The sequence below is a fragment of the Agelaius tricolor genome, unplaced genomic scaffold, assembly GCF_023055355.1.
Source record: "Agelaius tricolor isolate 1412-34295 unplaced genomic scaffold, bAgeTri1.0.p SCAF_51, whole genome shotgun sequence".
NCBI lineage: Eukaryota > Metazoa > Chordata > Aves > Passeriformes > Icteridae > Agelaius > Agelaius tricolor.
This window is the reverse complement of record NW_027269311.1, coordinates 1,070,999-1,092,283: the sequence shown is the minus strand read 5'-3', so window position 1 is coordinate 1,092,283 and position 21,285 is coordinate 1,070,999. Positions and strand designations below refer to the sequence as shown.

Here is a 21,285-nt window from a genome sequence, read left to right as displayed (position 1 = left end):
TGTGCCCCGAGCCACGACAGCCGGACCTTTGCAATGCCTTTAACCCAGCCCTTTCCTGCTCTGTCCTCGGCCTCCAGGGGCAGCGTCACTGGACCGAATTTACACTTCGACCTCCCTGAGCTCGACTTCGGGGACATCTCCTTTGGTGAGTGTTGCCTGGGCTGGGACACAGCGTCAGGGATCTGTGCCTTCCAACAGAAAAGCATCCCTCACTCCTGGTCTGCCCCAGCAGCCTCTTCAGGCTGTCAACTGCAGGGCTGCTGCTGCTGCTGCCTCAGGGGGCATTTTGCCATTGTGAGATCCAATAGGAGCAAGGAATAGAAAGTCGGTATTTTCTGGTGTCTCTGTGCTGCTTGAAAAGACAGATGTCTGCCAAGGAAGGTGGGAATCTTCCTGCAATGGAAAGATGAGCCGTTCCCTCCAAATTATTATCCCTTTGAAATGACAGGGCTCCCAGGCAAAACTATGGGAAAAGGAATAACAGTTCTTTCCTAGACTATCTCAGGAGAGCACAGACAAGAAGGCAAGAACAGACGTTTGCCAGGGGCCAAGTCCCGTTTTTCCCCTTTGGTGGAGTTGTGGTCACAGCAGGAGGAGCTGTGGGCTCTGGCAGGGCAGGGATCCCCTCCCAGCCGGTGCAGGAAGGGAAGGGAAGGGAAAGAGGAAATGCTCCTTGTGCAGAGCCCCAAAGGGCAGGGGGATGTGGGCAGTGCCCAGCAGCAGCAGGCAGGAGCGGGGCAGGCAGGCAGGGCCGATGGCAGCGCTGAGCTGCAGCCAGGGCAGTCCCGGGCCAAGCACACAACCTCCCGCAGCAGCAGCGGCCGAGCTGCGATCCCCAGCGGGAGGAAGGGAAGCTCCGCTCCCTGCCCAGCCTCAGCTCCCACTGCACAGCTGCCCACGGCATCACGCCACAGCTCCCAAAAACCCCAGCGGAAAAGCCCAGCCAGGGGCCAAAACCCCCCAAAACCCCTATCCCCCTTCCCAGACCAAGGGCAACATTCACTGCCAAGCCTAAACCCAGGACAATGAAATTGATGAACTTCTGATGGAAACTCATTGCCTTTCCTGAGCTGCTTCTGCCCCAGCCTGCATCACCACGGAGGCACTTGTCAAGCTGCCTTTTGAAGAAATGATACAAGAAAGGCAACAGATGGAAATATGGTTCTGAAGCAGGAGATTGATCCTGCTGAATGCCATTTCATTCCTAAGGTCTCTTCAGCTGAAGGCAGCTGTTGGATCTTTGCTTCTTTGTAACTGTTGACTGTTGTCTGCATGTGCTGGCCTCAGTCTCATTTGAGGTTTTGCCACCTGGGTTTGTCCTTTTTGTGCCTCTCTTGCCTCCCTGCTGGAGTCCCTGCTGGAGCTGGCAGTGGTCACTTGGATGGGCACAGAGAAGCTCTGGGCTGCAGCTGCAGTTGTTTGTTCTCCCCATCTGTGTTCCAGTGACTCTTGGTGAGCAGGCCTGGGGAGAAGTCTCCTCCCCACAGAGCTGCCAGCCCAGCCAGATGTGCACTGCAGAGCAGGCTGTGGCTGCTCTGCGGGCTCTGCAGGACATCCCCACCATGAGTGGCTGTATCTCTGCCTTTGCAGGATGGAAAGCAAATCTCAGAGCTAGAGTGGGGGAAACCCTTGCAGGCAGCAATCACAGTGAGCAGCATGGCTGTGATGTCCCCGTTTCTTGGGTGAGGTGGGACATGGTTCCTAATTGCTAATCTCAAAGCAAGGCTTGGGTGTGCCCCAGTTGAGTGGGCTCTGAGCTGTCACGTGCTCAGTCTGTTTGGCCCAAACCAAGAGATGCCTTAAGGATCCTGCAGAGACAAGCTGCATTAGGGTGCTTTGCATCACGTTCTAGTTCCTGATTCCATCCTCCCTTTTGCTGTAGCTTCTTCTCAATGACAACTCACTGTTTATATATCTTGAAAACGGTGGGAGTGTTGGCAGGCTGACCAGGGAATTTGACAGCTTGAATTCTCAGAGTAAATGCTGGGTCTGGGTGCACACTCATCACTGAGAGAGAGCTGGTGCTGGTTTGGGGCAGGTGAGGGAGCTCTTTCCCATCCCAAAGAGAGAAGCGTGCAGTGTTCAGCAGGGCTAGGAGTGGGCATTTTCAAGGCTGCAGTCTGGAATCTGTGTCCAAGGGAACTCAGTGATGATTAATTCCTCACGCAGCTTCTCGCTGAGCTGTAGTTTAGCTAATAAAGAGCTCAACTCCAATCCCACTTTCATCCTGCCAGGATATTCCCCCAGGATCATGCCCTAGTGGGTGCCTGAATGGATATTTGTGTCCTTCCCCAGGCTTTCCCTACACGCGGCGCTGCTGCCTCACCAACAGCTCCCCGGTGCCCCTGACGTTCCAGCTCCGCATGTCGGACGCTGTGGACAGCGTGGATCAGATCCGTAGGGACACTGACCCGGCCTGGAGGGAGGGAATTCATTTCTATGTGGAGCCCAGGGAGTTCACCATCAATCCCAGCCAAGGCACCATCCTCCCCCAGGGACACCAGGACATCGAGGTACGGCCAGAGCCCAGCCACAGACGCTGCAGCACCAGGGCTGGAGCTGCACTGCAGTGTGGGAGGGCTTTAGCTCTGGTGCCAGCTCTGAGCATCCTGGCAGTGAGAGATCTGCACTGCTGGGAGGCCTCTGCTAGCTGGCTTACTCGGGATGTTCCTCAAGGAGCACTGTTTGGTTTCCAAATTCATATGCTGAGGTCACATACCTTATGGTCAAGGCCTGAAGCCATTCTTGTGTTTTTGAGAGCGAGTTATTTGATTGCAAGTGGGCAGCAGAAGGATGAGGGCAGAAGGTGGCTGTTAGAGAGATGTCATTGGATAAAGCAGTTAGCTTTTCTTCTTGGTCTCATTTCCCCCCTCCTGGGGAGCAGAATGATTTGTGTTCACTGCAGGAATCTCCAGTGGGGACAAAAAACTCTGCAGCCATGAACTGCCGAGCACCTGCTGGGCCACACTTTGCCCTCAGCTTCCTGCTGTGAAGCTGAACTCATTGTGTTCAAGTCAGGTTTCCTCTGCATGGATGTCTTTGTAGTCAGATGAAAAATTGGCCCCTTAATTTGAATGCAGTGGTGCATAGAGCTTTAGTCTAATGTTTTAAAGTAGCTGACCTGATAGCAAGGGGTGTTTAACAAATCTGGCATTGCCAGAAGGCTTTTGTTACTCTGAGACTGTGCTCTAAACATGGAGCAGCAGAAGAATTAAGGCCAAATCCTCCCTCAGGAACTGGAGGATATCACACGTGGGTAATGAGCTTATGTAAGGAAGAATTGACTGTTCTTCTCTTTCACCAGGTGACCCTGTGCTCCAACACGGTGATGGAGTTCTACAGGAGATTGCTGGTGGACCTGGAGGGTTTTGGTGAGGGAGTGGCATCAGTGGTCATCACAGCCAGGTACCAGCCCTTGCCTGGCCCCCCCAGGCACCGCCTTGCACAGGCTTTGCTGGCTGCAGCTGCCAAGGAGAAGAGCTGCTGAATGGCCTCATGTTGTGCCAGCTGGACATGAGAACAGCAGTGCTTGGGCAGCAGCCTGTGGTGAAAAGCACCCCTGCTCACAGCCCAGCATGGGCCTGGGCCCTCTGCTAAAGGCACCAGGAATGATATCATTTCTTGGCCTGGTTTTTGGTGCTTGAGGTGGAACAAATTTCCCAAGGGCCTCCTCTCCTTCTTCTGCAAGAGGTGGAGTTGTGCTGGTGGTGAGCACCGTGCACTGGTTTGGGCCACACCAAGCAGCTGCTGAGAGTCAGGGTCTGGCTCTGTCCATGAGGGCCCATGGCAGGGGGGAAGTGGCTCCCAGCAAGAGTGGGGAGGGCAAGGTCTGACGAGGGGAAAGCAGCCCTTGGTGTGGCAGGTCAGCTCCAGTTATTCTCCTTCCCTCTGCTTCCCATTTTGAGCTTTAATGTTGTCAGAGTTGAGACCAAAAGTCGTTGTTGCTGCAGCAGAATTCCATGCTGCTGTGCTGCTGTGGGTGTCAGTGTGATGCCAAGAGGGATGCAGCTCCCTGGCGCTGTTCCCTGTCCCAGGCAGAGCCATGCAGGCAGTGCCTGGGCTGCCATTTTGTCAAGCAGGTGGAGCTGGGGCCAGGCAGGGCCTGGAGCTGTGCAGTGCAGGAGCCAGGGAGCTGCAGGGCCTGGGAGGGGGTGGCTGATCAGCCACTCTGTGGGGCAGCTGCTGTCTCGTGCCCTCCAGGGCTGGGGCAAAGAGCTGAGTTCTCAGGCAGGGCAGCAGCACCATGGCAGAGAAGGGAGTCATTTTTACTGAGACACTGGAGTTGTGTGTTCCTTGAGCCTTAGGGAGCCCTGATCCTTCTTGGGAAGGCTCCCCCAGAGCTCGTGGCTCACTGGGACTGTTCCAGGAGTCCTTGCAAGCCTTCTTGGGTAAAGGAGGGGCTGAGGCAGCTGTGGCTCAAAGTGCTCTGCCTGGGGCACTGGGCAGCCTCTGGGTGCTGCCTCTCAGGGTTTGCCCCTCCTTGACAAGCCATGTTGGAGTGGGAAGAGGTAGAAGGCAATTTATCCCTGTAGGGCTGTTCAATGTGCATTTGACAGTGACCAACGTGTTCTGCTCCATTGCACAATCTTTGGGGGGAAACGTTCTCCATTCTCTCAGTATCTCTGATTGCCCTGGGGTCATCTCTCTGCCCAGATGTCTCGTTCCTGAGCTCCAAGTGTCCTCCCCAGTCCTGATGTATGATGAGTGCCACCTGAAGGTGCCATATGAGAGGAAGATCATCATTAGGAATCCCAGCCACCTTCCTGGCTGCTACGGGCTCATTCCCCAGGTTTGGCATCACATCCACCTCCTTCTGTCAAATATTACTGAGGAGATTATTAGGGGAAAAAAGGGTTTGGATAAGAACTGGTTTTTATTCAGTCTTATAGATCTGCTGAGAGCAGGATCCTCCCGACTGTAAACTTTAGGAGGCAGTTGAAGCTCCTGAGGAAACAGTTGATGTTCTGGTCTTCAGGGTGTTTTCATGTGGGAGATCTGAGAGGGTTGTGAAAAGCTGCTGCATCCACAGACACCAATGCCTGTGCTGGCAGCCTCCTTGCAGGCTCCCCTGGGAGTGCTAAGCCTACAATTCTTGCATCTTGTGTGTGCCTTTTACCTTTGTGCTGGGGAGTTTGAAACGTGTGTGTAAGTTGCTGTTGCGGTGGATGTTAAGGAGTCTAAAGTTTCTTCAGAGGTGCCTCTGAAGTTGCATTTCATTCTGTCCCTTCCAGAAACGCAAGGAGGACTCTGCTGTGCTCTACTCCAGCCCCAAGCCCTGTGGGATTGTGCAGCCCCAGAGCACAGCAGAGATCCCAGTTGTGGTGGAAGTGCAGGCCCTGGGCACTCATCGCACCAACGTTGTCATCGGCGTGTTCGGGGATGAGAGAAACCCACTGGTGAGGGCAAGGGGAGATGTGAGCCTGTGTGCAGCTGCTCGTGGCAGGGTGCACAGGGACAGGGATTCTGCCGGGGAAAACAGGCCCAGGCTGCTGGGGAGAAGGACAGGAGGGATGGGGGGCACAAACAGCTCCTGCCTTAGAGGTGGCAATCTCAGTGTCTGACACAGAATGGAGCTCGGCTGAGCTGGAATCCAGGGGCATTTGAGTTCATTCTTCTTTCAAATGCTGTTAACTTTGGAAACATCTGTTTGAAAATGTCATCCCTCTGAGCACAAAAGAGGACGTCAGAAGACTTCTGGGAACCTTGAGTTTCTGTAAAAGAAAGGAAAGCTGGCATTTGAAGGGTGGTTGCAAGGACTGAAACTTAGATTAAAACATATGGAAATGGCAATGCCAAATTCCCTGGATGGCACCAGACATCGGAACCTGGGCCATTGTGGCACTGCATGTAAATCAGTGAACAGCAAGGACAGGCAATGCAGGTGTGCCAGGGAGCCTGAAGTTTGATAAAACAGTTGCTTTCAACTATCAGGCTGCTTCCCTTAAAGAGGAGGGTTTCTCCCCACCAGAAGGACCAGTTGTTTAACTGTCAGCCTGGTCTTAACTAGAGATTTCTTGCAAAGGTAAAAGCTTTGGGCCAATAATTTTTAATTGGAAAGGTTCTCTTACCTTAATCCTTTTTGATTTGGAGGTGAACATGTAATTTTCTTTTTCCCCAAAAGCCCAGCATTTCAGCTGGAGAGTGGTAGCTGTCCCTAAAGAAATAACTTGAGCAAGGTTGAGCTGTTGAAGGTTTTTTAGGTTTCCCTGTTGTGGTTTGTTTTGTGGTTTTTTTTTTTTTAAATCTTTCTTGCTTGCTTCCTGGAACAGAGAGCACAACTACGGAGCTCAGGACAGCTGGCAGAAATCTCCCCAAGCCCAAGGCTGGCAGAGCTTGGCAGGATCCCAGCACCACAGCCTGTGTATGTATGGATGGATGGATGGATGGGGAATGCGACCTGAGTCACCTGGGAGTGTTGGGAAATGTCAACCAACCCCCAGCAGTGTCAGGGGAACATTCCTGATAAATCCCTGGTGGAGCTGCAGAGTTTCTGGCCTTGGGCACTGGGGGGGCTCTGCTGGCTGGGCACTGGCTGGGTCTGCCCCTCGGTGCCTCAGATCTCACCTTTTTGCTGCCTTCTCTGTCTTTCCCTCTCCCACTGTGCTTTCTGCATCCCCACCAGGTGTTCATGCCTGTCCTCTGCAGTTGCTCAATGCAAGCAATTGCAGCTGCTGCAGCAGCTCAGGGTCATCCCTGGGCTGCCTTTAGAACAGACCTGCTCCAGCCTGGATTGGGAAGGGCTGGATCAAACCATTTCTCAGGTCAACGTGCCAGCACCCACCCAGGGGCTGCATCCTGGCCAGGAGCTGCTCGTGCAGGTGTCCCTCCCTCCCACTGCAGGTCCCTGTTCATAGTTGTGTTCTTTTCCAGATGTGAGCCTTACCCATCTAAATTCCAACCCCAACCACCAAAGGGGAAGAGACCCAGTTTGGATTCCTCGGCATCTCTAAGGAGACGCTTCAGGATTAGAAATGTGGAGGAGGCAGCCACAGCCCTGAAAGAATCGTGGGGTTTTGCCCAATCTCCAGGAGCAGAGGTAGATTTTCTTGTACCCCTACTGCTTGTGCTGCCTCCCCAGCCTGCCAGCACCAAGTCCTGCTTGTGCTGAGCTCCCTTTTTGCTGCCCTGCTGTGCTGTGCTGACAGTGGGCTGGGCAGCAGGGCCAGTGGCTGGGTATGGGCTGTGTGGGAGGGAGAAATAGGAGAGTTTTCCTTGGAGAAGCTGACTCAGATCCTACAGGCCTGTGCTGAGTGTGGGATTTTTTTTTTGTCTGGTTTTCTTCCCAAAGTAAGATGAGGCTTTTCTCTGCATCATCATGGTAAGACCTCCAGCTTCCTTCCCAGAGCAAGCTGGGATGATCCTGATCTCCATGGAGCCTCTTCCCAAGGCAGCCAGACTCCCTGTTTGCAGGGCTCTGTTTTCACCCAGAGCTGCTGCTGCACTGCTGGCCCTGAAGCTGTCTCACAAAGGGAGACTTTGCAAAGTGGCTGTCTCTTCCTCCCAGCACAGAAAATGGCATCTTTTCCAGGTGCCAGCACCAACTCCTGCAAACCCTCACCTGCCACGAGGCTTGGAGGGATTCAGGTGCTCCCTGGACGTGGCGCACGCTCCCCTGGGAGCGGAGAAGGCAGGAGGGAATCTGTCTCACTGCCCATTGTCAGTGTGGCCAGCAGGGCTGGAGCTGCCAGTGCCGCTGGGGGCCCTCAGCATTGGCCACAGAGGGGCCTCCCATCCCTGCAGGCCCATCACAAAGGGCTGCTGGAGCAGCTGCTTGTTGGAGAGGCCGTGCAGGACACGTTGTAGGGCTGCCCAAGGACGCTGTGCAGCACCTATGGAGGGCACTGCTCCTCCTGGAACTCCTCAGGTGCTCCACAGGAAGTTTTTGCAGGCACTTTTTCTGTAGCACCTTGAGAAAGCAGCATTTAAATCAGAGAGAGAGGGGAAGAGCCTCAGGAGTCAGATGAGCTGGGCTGAGCTCCTTCCCTCAGCTCCAAGAGCTCTCACTCTGAGTCTCCTCCTTTTCTAAAAGCAGGAAGTTTTGAAACTTTTTAAAGGCAAGTTGTGCATCAGAGAGAATTTCTACTGCCAGGAGACATCCCAGGTCACTTTCATGTCATGTACTAATTAATGCATTGACCCGTGAGGATGGGAGAAGATTTTCCCCATGGTCCCTGCACTGGTCAGTGGCATGGATGCAGGATGAGGTGAGGGTGATTCTGGCAGTGTTTGGGGAATAGGCCCCTCTGGCTACAGCTGCACTTTGCTCCAAGATGCTCTTCTGCATCCATTTCCATGCTCAGCACCTCAATCTCTCCTGTCTTCCACCCAGGCTTTCAGTATCCTGCCAGTGCCAGGTGTGCTGCAGCCAGGAGAGAGCCAGCAGGTCTCCTCCACCTTCTCTGGCCACCTCAGCAGCACCTGCAGTGTCCCGGAGCTGTGCCACGTGGAGGGAGGCCCCAGCTACGAGGGGCTGGTGCCCGGGGAGGCCTCATGTGTCAGCTCCTCCCTGAGCCCCCGGGAGATCAACTGTGGCTCTCAGGCCCCTCTGAGGGAGAGGTGAGTCAGCCTTCCATGGGCTCCTGCTCTGCCATGGGTTATTGTCCCTGCAGGGCTTCCCTGCTCCAAGGACTCTGAGCTCAGAGGTGCTGCAGAGCAAGGGCCAGCAGCAACACAGGGAGGGCCACTGTGAGCTCCCTGGCTGCCAAGAGAGGAAGGACCTTCTCCTGTTGAGACACAACATCTTCTTCTCTATTGGAGTGCTGAGCCCTCCTGGCTTAGCTGCTGCCTGCAGGGAGCTGGGCTCTGGGCTTGCCTTGGCACTGCCTCTAGAGGTGGCTTGAAGTGCATGGTGTTGAGTGGCATCTTCTTCATCATCTCCCTTCTTCACCAAAACAGTGGCATTGTGGTATGGGCAGGCGTGGGGCACAGAGCAAACCTTGCTTTGGGTCCTGCTGCTGCCCCAGATGAAGCCCTTGCAATGCTGAGTTGCCAGGGCTCTCCTTATGGTGGGACAGCAGCCAGAAAAGCTCATGTCCTTTAGGCTCCCCTGCATCTGCAGCAGTGGGCAAGCACAGGAGAAGCTCAGCTCCAGCAAGGCAGCCCAGCTCAGGACACACAGGCCCAGGGTGGAGCTGGGAGTGGAGGCTGCTTCAAGCCAGCCTGTGCATCAGGACTTCTTCAGGCCAGGCTGAAGTTGGTTTCATGGGGAGGAGAGGGACGAGGCTGCTTCCAATGGTTTCCATGGCAGCCAGCACTGGTTTGCTTGGTCACAGCTGGGTTCCAGCAGGAAATCTGGCTGACAAGAGCCTGCCTTGCAGGAGAGGAGTTCCTGCAGCCTTTGCTTTCTGACTGATAGCATTGTTCTCATGAAGGAGCAGGCTAGGAGTCATTAAAACCGAAGGTCACGGACACAGACTCTCTAACTAATTAAAGTTAGACAGTGGTGTGTTTATTAACACCGTCGGGAGGCACCAGAGCCGTCCCTAAAAGGCGTGACCGCGCTGCCCAAGGTTCTTTGCCCTCTCTTTATTGCCCAAGATCTTACATACAATACATCTGCACAAGCCCAGCACCTCCCGTCCCCGCTCTGTATTCAACTGAGGTCATTGGTCCTTCACACCTGTGCAATTCCTCCCTTGAATTGGGTCTCGAATTGGGTCTGTGGTCTTAAGGGATGAAGTCAGGAATGTCTTCATCAGGTCTCTGTGACCCTCTGGCACGATCCAAGGTCCCCTGCTTAGTGACTGATTGACATCAAGCCCAGGTCCTAAGCATTGTTCTCCTGCTTTCAAGATGTTCTTATAACAGTTCACTTCCTCCACTTCCTTCTAGAAAGAAGCTCCTCATGGTAAACAATAGAACATTCAGCTCCGGCTTAAGCATCTCATAATCATTAACCTATGGTCTGCCTGTCTAACTTACATCCTGATCAATGGGAATTGCTTCTAAGCCTCAGCTGAAATCTGAACTCTTTAAAATCATGCTTCAGCTATGCCCAGGAGGGAGGGGGCTGAATGAGCTGAGTAAGAATTGTAGGAGAGATGAGCAGATGTCAGCAATCTGTGCTCTGCTCTAAACTGGGAAGCCAAGAGACAAAGGGCGTTTTCAGGCACCAGCACAGAGAGCTGCTGGATCAGCCTTGGGCAGGGGCTGGAGGGGTCTGGCTGTGCCTTCAGAGGGAGCTTGCACAGTCAAGAGCTTATGATGGCAAAGCTGAGGTTTGGCTGGGCCTGGAGGTCCCCTTCCACCAATGGCCTCACTTGGGATGTTCCCAGCCTCTGTGGGTTGAGGAGAATTCACGGAAATGGCCTCAGGGTCAAGGAGTGAAGTGCAGGGCCAGCCAGGACTAGGGAGCCCAAGTTTCTGGTAGGGACTCTCAGCCATGGTTTCTATTTTGTCTGCAGAAGGGAGCTGAAGCAGTCAGCTAAAAAGCTTGAGGAGGAGGCAAAAGCCTTAGAGGAGGAAGAGAGGCAGAAGAAGGAAGAGAAGCAGAAGAAGGAAAAGAAGGGTGTCTCTGTGGGAAAGCAACCTCCAAAACCAGAGAAGGGGAAAGCCAAGACCCCAGAGAAGAAGGAAACCAAAATCCCAAAAAAGGAAACCAAATCCCCAGAGAGGAAGAAAACCAAAATCCCAGAGAAGGAAACCAAAATCCCAGAGAAGAAAGAAACCAAGGCCCCAGAGAAGAAGGAAACCAAAGCATCAGAGAGGAAGGAAACCAAAATCTCAGAGAAGGAAACCAAAATCTCAGAGAAGAAGGAAAGCAAAGCATCAGAGAAGAAGGACACCAAAGCCCCAGAGAGGAAGGAAAGCAAAATCCCACAGAAGAAGGCAGCCAAAACCTCAGAGAAGAAGGAACCCAAAGCCCCAAAGAAGAGGGAACCCAAAGCCTCAAAGAAGGAGGAACCCAAAGCCTCAAAGAAGGGGGGAACTGAAATCCCAGAGGACCCAGCTGAGCTGGAGAACTCTTTCTTCTTTATTCATGCAACTCATTTTACACAGTTTGAAAAACCTTGTGTGCAACTTTAGTTAGTTCAGAGATTTCTTATCAGTTATTCTATTATTGGTTAATAAAATAGATTTTACTTGTGCATCAGATCTCTCTATTGTATTGTTTACCTGTTCTCTTCACTGATTCTCATGGGACAAATCCCTTGTTGTTGCAGGTGCATTTGTTTTTCACCCTCAGAACAGATTGCTCACAAAGTCTCATTCTCACAATGGCTTCACATGGGAACTTGTAACTGCTTAGCTGCACTCAGAAGTGATGACAGGCCAGCTATTAACATGGCAGAACAAGGCCTGATTTCATAGGGCCTTTCTTTTATCATTATTCTACCTGTCTATGACATCTCCCCCTTTTCGTTCATTTAAAAAAGGCTCCTATGTTCTGATGTTGAAACAGCTCACTCTTGTGAGGGCATTATCTCATCAAGGTTATCACTGGTTATCTGTTAGATATGGGATAAGATAGATAAAAGACCAATTACAATCAACAAAACTTACCAAATTCTATCAAGTCATTGACGCAGGGTTTTGCAGCATGAGAAAACAAAAGAATAATGTCCAATGTCTCTTAGGGAAATGGAAAGAAATGACCATTGTTTTCAATGAGTTGAGAAGTATGAGAAAGTCTATGAGCTGGAAATGCTGATCTTTGACATCACTGAATGTCCTCCTGGGTGCTGGAACAGGGAATAACTGGAGAAGGTTCGTAGGAGCTCTGTACCGTGAGGATGCCAGGAGGCTTTTGTTGGCAAATTGCCTCTGTCAGTTTCCAGACACAGCCATGTCTTGGCAGTCCTCCTCCTGTTCCTGCCCTGGCCACAAAGGCTGCAAGGAAACCTTTTAAGCAAAGGCTGCAAGGTGATGAGGTTATTTCTCTTTGCACTGGGCCTCATTTCTTCAGAGCTGATCAGTATCTGATGGAATGAACAGGTGACTGCTTTGAGCTGCTGCTGATGAAACACAGGCACATCTTCTCCTGAAGTTAATGAATCAATCAGGCTGCACTGTGGTACACTCAATTGGGATTTAGATGTGATGATCTTTTTTCCAAATTTCTCATGTAAATATTGCGTTATTCAAAATGATTAGTCGTCCAAATTTCTCATGTACATATTGCATTATTTGAACGTCCTTATGGCATTCATTCCTTTTCTTTATTGTTTTTTAAGAATGAGATGCATGTCTTTTGTTATGAGTATGAAGAAACATCATAGCAAAATAATACATGCAGTGGACAAGAAACTTAGAGCAATTAGGAATAATATGGATACAACAATCAGGAATATTTCAAATAGCAGACAAAGCTAACAACATAGGTGGAATTAGGAAAATAGCAATGTCTGCAATAATGTACCATCATCCCAGAGTCTGCAAACAGCTGACAAACCTCGATTCAGGGGGGACTTGGAGAATTATTTCCAGATAATAATTCCCAAGCTCCCTTTCAAAAGAGTTCAACTGTCATATCTAGAGAGTCAAATTGCCAAGTCAAAACAACTCAAATCTAGAAATTTAATTTCTTAACAGAAATTAAATCTACAAAATTTAACAAAAAAACCCTTTGCCTTATTTAATTTAACAGAATGTAACTGAGCATTACAATATTGGGCTTTAATTTAACAGAATTAAAATGAACATCCTTAAAAGTTACAGATAATGGCATGATGTAATTTTGTCCAAGGTTATTAACACAAAAAAACTACTTAAAGGTGAATAAGCCATAAGTGAAATAACAGCATGATGGTGCACTGGAGGGATTCAAGTTGTAACAAGCATGTTAGAAATATAAATAAATCAGTTATGAGAAAAACCCACGGTAACTGCAAATTCCATGGAAACAGAAATTCAGTAAGACTTTTTGAAGTGCCGGGTTACTGGAAAATAAATATAATAACATGCAATTCAGCATATTGCTGAACAACCCAACAGCTTTTTGTGACTGTATCTGGCATCATTTTATATGGCACATTTGTTAGCATTCTTGTTAAAGGAATCAGACCATGTTAAAATTTGATAGGCAATAAGGCGTTGCATTTACCGCTTTTCAATACAGTTGATAGTTATCCATAGGGATAGTTACAGGCTTTGTTAATTGCTGATTTGTCTTTTTGGTATGTGTTTTTGGTCCGGTCAGTTTCTGGCCAATTGTTTTTCAGGCATCTAAAGTAAAATTTGACACAGTACGTGGCCTTGGAGGACCCCAACAGGTCCAATTCTTGGGGTTCCTCGAGAGCATTGGGCAGCATTTTTGTCCACCTGTCCCAAGTATCTGCCAGGTTGGGTCTCTTACCTGTGGTGCGGAGGAGCTCTGAGTTATAGACGGGCCAATCATCTGCTACAAAGGTGTCACGGTTTGACGCTGGTGCAATGCCAGTGCCCCCATGAAAATACATTCTCCCTGGTGTCTGCTGTGAGATGTGACCAGGAATAGAGCAAAGCAGGCTCCAGCTGAGGAATAAAAGGGGAAAAAAACCCCAAAAACTTTATTAACTTACAATATATAAAAGAAACACACAGAACTCAGGATGAAAACCTTCCAAACATTCCTCCTCCCCCCACCAAATTCCCAATACATCACAGTAAGACAAAACCTTGGACTCTCAATTCAGTTACCACCCCTCAGATCACCAACTCTCAGTCCATCACCAGCCTTTAGATAATCAGTTCTCAGTTCATCAAGAAGAGAGGAGTCCCTCTTGTACCATAGGCTTCCCCTGGAAACACAGTTGAGACCTTTTGTGTTTCCATGTCACACGTGGCACTGCCTGGAGATCATTTGCCATCGTGACATCTTCCTTTCATGCCCAGTGCTCTCACCACTGCACATGGACCAGAGCTGCTTCTAGGGTTCCCCTTTTAAGGATGCTTTGCCCAGTTCCAAAAAAAGCACAGTCTCTCACTTTTGGGACACCTGTCCCTCCCAAATTCAGCCCCTGGGGCTGAGGGGTCTCAAGAACAGAGATCTTCTTCTTCTTCCCTGAAGATGGAGAGCACCACCACCCTCCTCACCCGTTGTCTCTGTTCACGCACTCCTTCACATAACATCACTGCACTCTCTTGGCTCCAAGCCATTGCCTCCCCCTAGATGCAGTCTCTGTGTCACAGGAAAACAATGGTTCTGTTCATGGCTATACAAGAAAAGTCCAGCCAAAGGCCATTCCATCACCTCCTCTCAACCAAGATTCTTCTCAACTTCTCTCATGGGACATTTCCTCTTATCTCATCTCTATCTCTCTTCTCATTCAACTCCAGGAGGATCAGTAAGGTTTCCATCATCCAAGAAAAGGGTTAAAAATCTCAGGCTCTGCCTGTCCAGAACTCCCATGGCTGCCCTGCCAGGCACCTTCTCGCTGCACCCCCCTTCTCGTTTATGGCCGGCCGTGCTGCCTGCATGTGATACCGAATTTCAAGCTGGCACAAGCACAGGCACAGGCTCACTCTCTTTCTCTCTCTCTTTCTCTCTTTCTCTCTGGGGGGCTGGCTGCCCGATGACTCTCCAATGTTCCTCCACCCTTCCATCCTGCAGGGGCCTTCACCTCCCCTCTCTGTCCAAGGCCCGGCCTACCTCACGCGGCCGCATGGCTTCCCCTCCCCTGCCAGCCCGCAGCCGGGCAGGGCAGCTCTGACCTCTTTCACAGACAGAACCCAAGAGAGCTTCCCCTGGGAGTTCCCTGCTTTTAACCCCCTGTGTTCTCAGAGGAGTACCCATGTCCTCAGTGGCCACACCAGGTGCCAAAATTCAAATCTGAGCACCTATTGGTTTGAAAACAGCATCCCAAAAAACTCGTGTCCTTTTCAAACCAGGACACTGGTGGAAAACTATTGCCATTTCTTGAAAGTACTCTAATGACCCAGATAATAAAGATTTGCTAGTGTATTATGAAACCAACAGGTATTAAAACCTGTGCCAATTTCGAGGCAGACATAATCGAGGCAGTGCCACTTGTGCCCTGAGGTGCCCTGAGCTGGGGTTGGATCTCTCCCAGAGCAGCTGGGGGAGATCAGAGCACCTTGCAAGCTGCAGGTCCCTGACAGTCCCGCAGGGCTCTTATCCCATCAACATCTGCTCTGCTCCAGTGTGAAACAGGACCCAGCATGGTGCTGGGATCATCAGAGAGCTGAGGTGTGTGCTGGAATTCAATGGCCTCCCCATCCTGCAGCAGCCCTGTATTTCCCTCCTGCAGCCTTGGTCACCAGCACAGCCATGGAGGCTCTTTGGGCTCTGGAGTGTTGCTGCAGCCGCCAAGGGCAGCTGAGCTCTGCCTTTGGCACAGTCAGGCCTGGCCAGCGCAGGCCATGCTCAGCAATTGCTTGTGTGTGCCTGGCCTTGCTGTCAGCCCCGGCAGCAGCTGCGTGGCCCCTTTGTGGCCCTGTGCTGGCCCAGCCATGGTGGCCCAGCCCCTGTGCAGGCCCAGCCCAGGCCAGGAGCATTGCGGCTGGGAACGGCCCCTGTGCCGTGGTGCCCACAGCAGCCTTGGGGCTCTGTGCCCCATGGCCTCCCTGCTGGGCAGCCTCTGCCAGCTCCTGCAGAGCCCCTGGCACCTGTGGGGCTGCACAGACAGCCCTGCCCCGGGCTCTGCCGGCCTCTGGGCCAGCAGAGAGGCAGCCAGGGCTGGCCATGGCCAGGAACAGGCCCTGAGCCCCACAGGAGGATGGAGCTGGGCCACAGCCAAACCCAGCCCAGGCCAAAGCTGGGCTCAGCAGCCAGGGCTGCCAACGCATGGGCACAGAGGCTGGCGCTGACAAATGTCCTGGGCCCCCTCCCTGCTCTGTCCCTGCCACCAAGGGCACACAGCAGCCTCCTCTCTGGGTCACTTGCCTGTTTGCAATGCCTTGTACAGGCGCTGGCCCTGCCCCACAAGGCCTGGCCTGAGTCCTGCCCCTGCACGCTCAGCCAGGCTGAGATGGACACTGATGGTTTCTGGGCCAGGCTCTCGGAGCCCAGCCCAGCTCCCTGCAAGCTCTGCCAGCTGCCCTGAGCTCTGGGCAGCACCAAGGGCCTCTCTGAGCCCAGCCCAGCCCAGCCCAGCCGGCTCTGGCCCCACAGCTCTGCTCAGCCCAGGCTGCTCTGGGCACTGGCCCCACGGCCTCAGCCCCTGCCAAGGGCACAGCAGCAGCTGCAGCTGCCACAGGACTCAGCCCCAGCCATGGGGGAAGGTGCTGGGCCAAGGCCAAAGGAGGCTCCCTGGCTGCCCTGCTCCCCTCGGCCTCAGGTGCTGAGAGCTCTGCAGCCCCTGCTGCCATCCCATCTGCCCAGGGCAGCACCAGAGCCCCGGCCTTGGGGCCCTCAAGAGCTGCTCCTGCTCCAGGCCCAGGGCCCATGCCAAAGCTGGGACAGCAGCCACAAAGCTGTGCCCATTTCTGTTCATTGCTGCTCTCATGGGGATGGATCCTCAACCACTTGCAGGCTGCTGATGGATTTTAGTGCCCTGGAGACTTCTTCTTTCTTGAGCTCTTCAGTTCAGGAATTCAGTGAGAAGAGCTCATAAACATTTGTTCAGAATACCTGAACAAGAAAAGGCCCTGGGGAATATTTCAAGTTTTCAGTTCTTAATGTGGTTAATTAGACAGATGACAGAAGTGTACTCAAAGTGAATATACAATAGTATAAAACAATGCAAAGAATACAGTTTTGTTTGGTTAAGTTTTATTTTCCTGTTTATAGATTGATCTCAGCAATGTCCAATTGATATTGATCCCCAGCAGCTTTTAAAGCAGTTTTAACAGATATGAAAATCAAGACCCTTCATGGCTGACAATCAATCAGAATTTTTCCCCACCCCCTCCCGAGCATTTCCCTCATCCAGCCCCTGGCACTCCTATGGATCAGGAATGGTGTGGCCAGCAGGAGCAGGGCAGGGATTCTTCCCCTGTGCTGGGAACTGGTTGGGCAGCACCTCGAGTGCTGTGTCCAGTTCTGGGCCCCCAATTTAGGAAGGACATAGAGGAGCTGGAGCGTGTCCAGAGATGGGCAACAAGGCTGGTCAGAGGACTGGAAGAAAGTCTTGTGAGGAGCAGTGGCTGAGGGAGCTGGGGTTGTTTATCCTGGAGAAGAGGAGGCTCAGGGGAGACCTTATCTCTCTCTACAAATCCTTGACAGGAGGGTGCAGACAGGTGGGGGTCGGGCTCTTTTCCCAGGGAACAGGGACAGGACAAGAGGACACAGCCTTTTGCTGCACCAGGTAAAGTTTAGGCTGGACATTAGGAAATATTCTCCACACAAAGGGTGATTGGGCATTGGAATGGGCTGCCCAGGGAGGTGGGTGAGTCACCAGCTGTGGTCGTGTTTAAGGAAAGACTGGATGTGGCACTGAGTGCCATGGTCTGGGTGACAAGGTGGTGTTGGGTCCCAGGTTGGCCTCGATGCTCTCCAAGGTCATTTCCAGCCTGGTTGATTCTCTGATGATTGTGACATTGCAGGCCCTGGGGAAGCAAGGGGCCATTGTGACACTGTGGGGCCTGGTGGCACCAAGAGGACCATGGTGACACTGTGTACGACATGGCAGCACAGAGCCAAGGGGCCATGGTGACACTGTGGAACCAAGGAGAGCATTGCTGCACTGCCAGACCTCATGGAACCAAGGATCCATTGTGACACTGCAGGGCCCAAGGATCCAAGGGACTTTGTGACACCAAGGGGTCCCATGGAACCAAAGGAACATTGTGACACTGGGAGGCCTCATGAAATCATGGAGACCATTGTGACACTCAGGGGCCTCAAGGAATCATGGTTACACAAAGTTGCTGGGAGTGTTGATCTGCTGGAGGGTAGGAGGGCTCTGCACAGGGCCCTGGACAGGCTGGATCCAGGGCCCAAATCCAACAAGGTGAGGTTTAACAAGTCCCAGTGCCGGGTCCTGCACTTTGGCCACAACAACCCCTGCAGCACTACAGGCTGGGGACAGAGTGGCTGGAGAGCAGCCAGGCAGAAAGGGACCTGCAGGGACTGATGGACAGCAGGCTGGACATGAGCCAGCAGTGTGCCCAGGTGGGCAAGAAGGCCAATGGCTCCTGGCCTGGATCAGGAATGGTGTGGCCAGCAGGAGCAGGGCAGGGATTCTTCCCCTGAGCTCAGCACTGGTTGGGCAGCACCTCGAATGCTGTGTCCAGTTCTGGGCCCCCAATTTAGGAAGGACATGGAGGGGCTGGAGCATGTCCAGAGAAGAGCAACAAGGCAACAAGGGGAGGGGTCTGGAACACAAGTCCTGTGAGGAGTGGCTGAGGGAGCTGGGGTTGTTTATCCAGGAGAAGAGGAGGCTCAGGGGACAGAAGGCAGTGTCAGGGCACAGGCTGGACTTGATGATGTCCATGGCCTTTTCCAGCCTTGCTGATTCTGGGATTTTCTAAAACCACCCTTGGAGCAGTTGCAGGATGAGCCCTGGGCCTCCTCTTCAGCAGCTCCAGCAGCCCAGGTCCCTCAGCTTCTCCTGCCATCACCAAAGCCCATCCTGTCAGTCCTGCAGAGCCTCTGCAGCTCCTCCTCATTGCCCAGAACAGGGAGCCCCAGAGGCAGACACAGCAGCCCAGATGTGCCCCCCTGGCCTGGGGTGCCTCTGGCAAGGGAGAAGCACCAGGCACTGCAGGAGCCTGCAGACAATTCCTGCAGCTCTTGTAGGATGATCCTGCTGCCCAAGGGACGTTCCCATGGGGGCAAGTCAGGAACTGCAATGGGGAGTGGGGCCAGAGAGGAAAGGGCAAACAGGGATGGGCTGTTTGCAGGGCAGGGAAGAGGGCTGGGAAAGAGGAAGAAATTTGTACCAGGAAGAGTAAAGACAGCAAAGGTGAAGCAAAGGAAATGCTCCGGGCAGTTTGGGGGTGGCTGCCAGGCAGCCCTGGCTCTGAGCAGCAGCGTCTGCAGTGGCACAGGAAACTCCCAGCTGATGGGAACAAACTTTCTGGCTGAGTGCAGAGGCCAGGACAAAGCTGAGTGGTTTCCCTGGTGTCCCGCAGGCCTTGCTGGCCCCAGGGGCTGATGGCATTTGTGCTCCCTCAGGTTCATGTCCCCACAGCAACAGCATGGGGGTGCTGCCCCTGCTGTGTGCAATGCAAACAGGGGCTGCTGAGGCAGTGCTGCCGTGTCTGTGCCTGCAAGGATGGGGCACCTGTGTGAGCTGGGGGAGAGGCCAGGGCTGCAGAGGGGGGATGTTGTTGGCAGCTGCATGAGGACGCTCTGGGACGCTGCCCTGGGCTGTGCAGCGCACTGGGCATGGATCAGCCCCTGCTCTGCTGCTCCTTCCCGTCTGCCCCAGGGCCCTTGCAGAGCCCCAGCCATGCTGTTTGCCCCCAGCCTGCCCACGGCCAGCCTGGGGCTGCTCACGGGGGTTTCTGTGCTGAGCATTGGCCTGGCCGTGTTCTTGAGAGAGCCTGGGCAAGGAGCCTGGAGCCCCCAGGGCCTGGCCTGAGGCGTCAGCGCTGCCCCAGCAGTGCCCATGGCCTGTCCCTGCTGCAGCCCCGGCACTGCCACCCCCAGGGCTGTGCCCGGCCCCGAGAGCACTCAGGCCCTGCAGCAACACCAGGGCCACCAGGGCAGCGGGGCAGGGCCACGGCAGCAGCACTGGCAACACCAAGTGCTGCTGCTGCTGCTGCTGCTGGGCACAGCTGCTGGGCCAGCACTGATCTGCCCCAGCTCTGCACACAGACATTGCTGCTGCAGCTCCAGAGAAGGCAACACAAGGGCACCTCTGCAGAAAACTCTACTGGGAGATCCTTTAGTTCCTTTAAACCCACCAAGGGAATAGCTCATCATTGACACAGTCTGTGGCCACAGGGAAGGGTGGAGAGAAACAAAATGAGAAATGGCACAAACAATGACATTTCTTTGTGGACAAAAAGATATAGTAATATAAAGGAAAAAAAGCCACATTCAAACCATCAATAAGATTACTTTCATTTCAACTTAACTTTAGAAATTGGCCAGCAGTTTAATGTTTCTGAAAGCATCCAGTCATCAGTCTCCACACTGCAGCCTTGAGCTCCTGGTTCCTCAGGCTGTAGATGAGGGGGTTCAGGGCTGGAGGCACCACCGAGTACAGAACTGACAGGGCCAGATCCAGGGATGGGGACGAAATGGAGGGGGGCATCATTTGAGCAAATGATGCAGTGCTGAGGAACAGAGAGACCACGGCCAGGTGAGGGAGGCAGGTGGAAAAGGCTTTGTGCCGCCCCCGCTCAGAGGGGATCCTCAGCACAACCCTGAAGATCTGCACATAGGAGAAAACAATGAACACAAAACAGCCAAATGCTAAACACACACTAACAGCAATGAGCCCAAGTTCCCTGAGGTTTGAGTGTGAGCAGGAGAGCTTGAGGATCTGTGGGATTTCACAGAAGAACTGGCCCAGGGCATTGCCATGGCACAGGGGCAGGGAAAATGTATTGGCTGTGTGCATGAGAGCATTGAGAAAGGCACTGGCCCAGGCAGCTGCTGCCATGTGGGCACAAGCTCTGCTGCCCAGGAGGGTCCCATAGTGCAGGGGTTTGCAGATGGACACGTAGCGGTCGTAGCACATGATGGTCAGGAGGGAAAGCTCTGATCCAAGGAAGAAGTAAATCAAAAAGAGCTGTGCAGCACATCCAGTGTAGGAGATGTTGCTGGTGTCCCAGAGGGAATTGTGCATGGCTTTGGGGACAGTGGTGCAGATGGAGCCCAGGTCAGCGAGGGCCAGGTTGAGCAGGAAGAAGAACATGGGCGTGTGCAGGTGGTGGCCGCAGGCTACGGCGCTGATGATGAGGCCGTTGCCCAGGAGGGCAGCCAGGGAGATGCCCAGCAAGAGGCAGAAGTGCAGGAGCTGCAGCTGCCGCGTGTCTGCCAATGCCAGCAGCAGGAAGTGCCTGATGCAGCTGCTGTTGGACATTTCCTCTGATGCCTTGGCATGGGGATCTGTAAGAAAAGTAATCATGGAATAGTTGGGTTTGGAGAGGACTTGAAATATCCCAGCACAGCCTGGGGGCACTTTCCCCCCACTGCCTGCCCAGGGCTCTGCTGCCTGGAGCTGTCCCTGCCAGCAGCTGCTTCCCTGTGCCCAGGGCTGGGCCCTGCCAGTGCTGCCAGAGCCCAGCCCAGCCCTGGGGGCTCAGCTCTGCCCTGCAGAGCCCTCCCAGCTCAGGCACTGCCCAGGGGCAGCTCTGGCTCTGCAGGCTCTGATGGCAACGTCAGAGCAACCCTGAGGAGGCTGGAAAAGCGACACTGATGCAGCCTCTAAGGGCTGATTTCTGTCACTGCCCAATTTATTAAAATCTGAGAGAAATTTTTTTCATTTTTCTCAGGCTTAAGTGAGAGAT

At 53.0% G+C, this 21,285-nt stretch overlaps 1 protein-coding gene across 1 annotated transcript; it reads right to left on the bottom strand.

The window, feature by feature from the left end:
- Positions 1-19,925: 19,925 nt before the first annotated feature.
- Positions 19,926-20,858, bottom strand: LOC139604476 (olfactory receptor 14C36-like). The gene has a single exon (XM_071455629.1). The coding sequence runs from the start codon at positions 20,856-20,858 to the stop codon at positions 19,926-19,928; it is 933 nt and encodes a 310-aa protein (XP_071311730.1).
- Positions 20,859-21,285: the final 427 nt, after the last annotated feature.

What these genes read in the sequence shown, in the direction of transcription:
- LOC139604476 (XM_071455629.1), bottom strand. Translation starts at nt 20,858, where the DNA reads ATGTCCAACAGCAGCTGCATCAGGCACTTCCTGCTGCTGGCATTGGCA.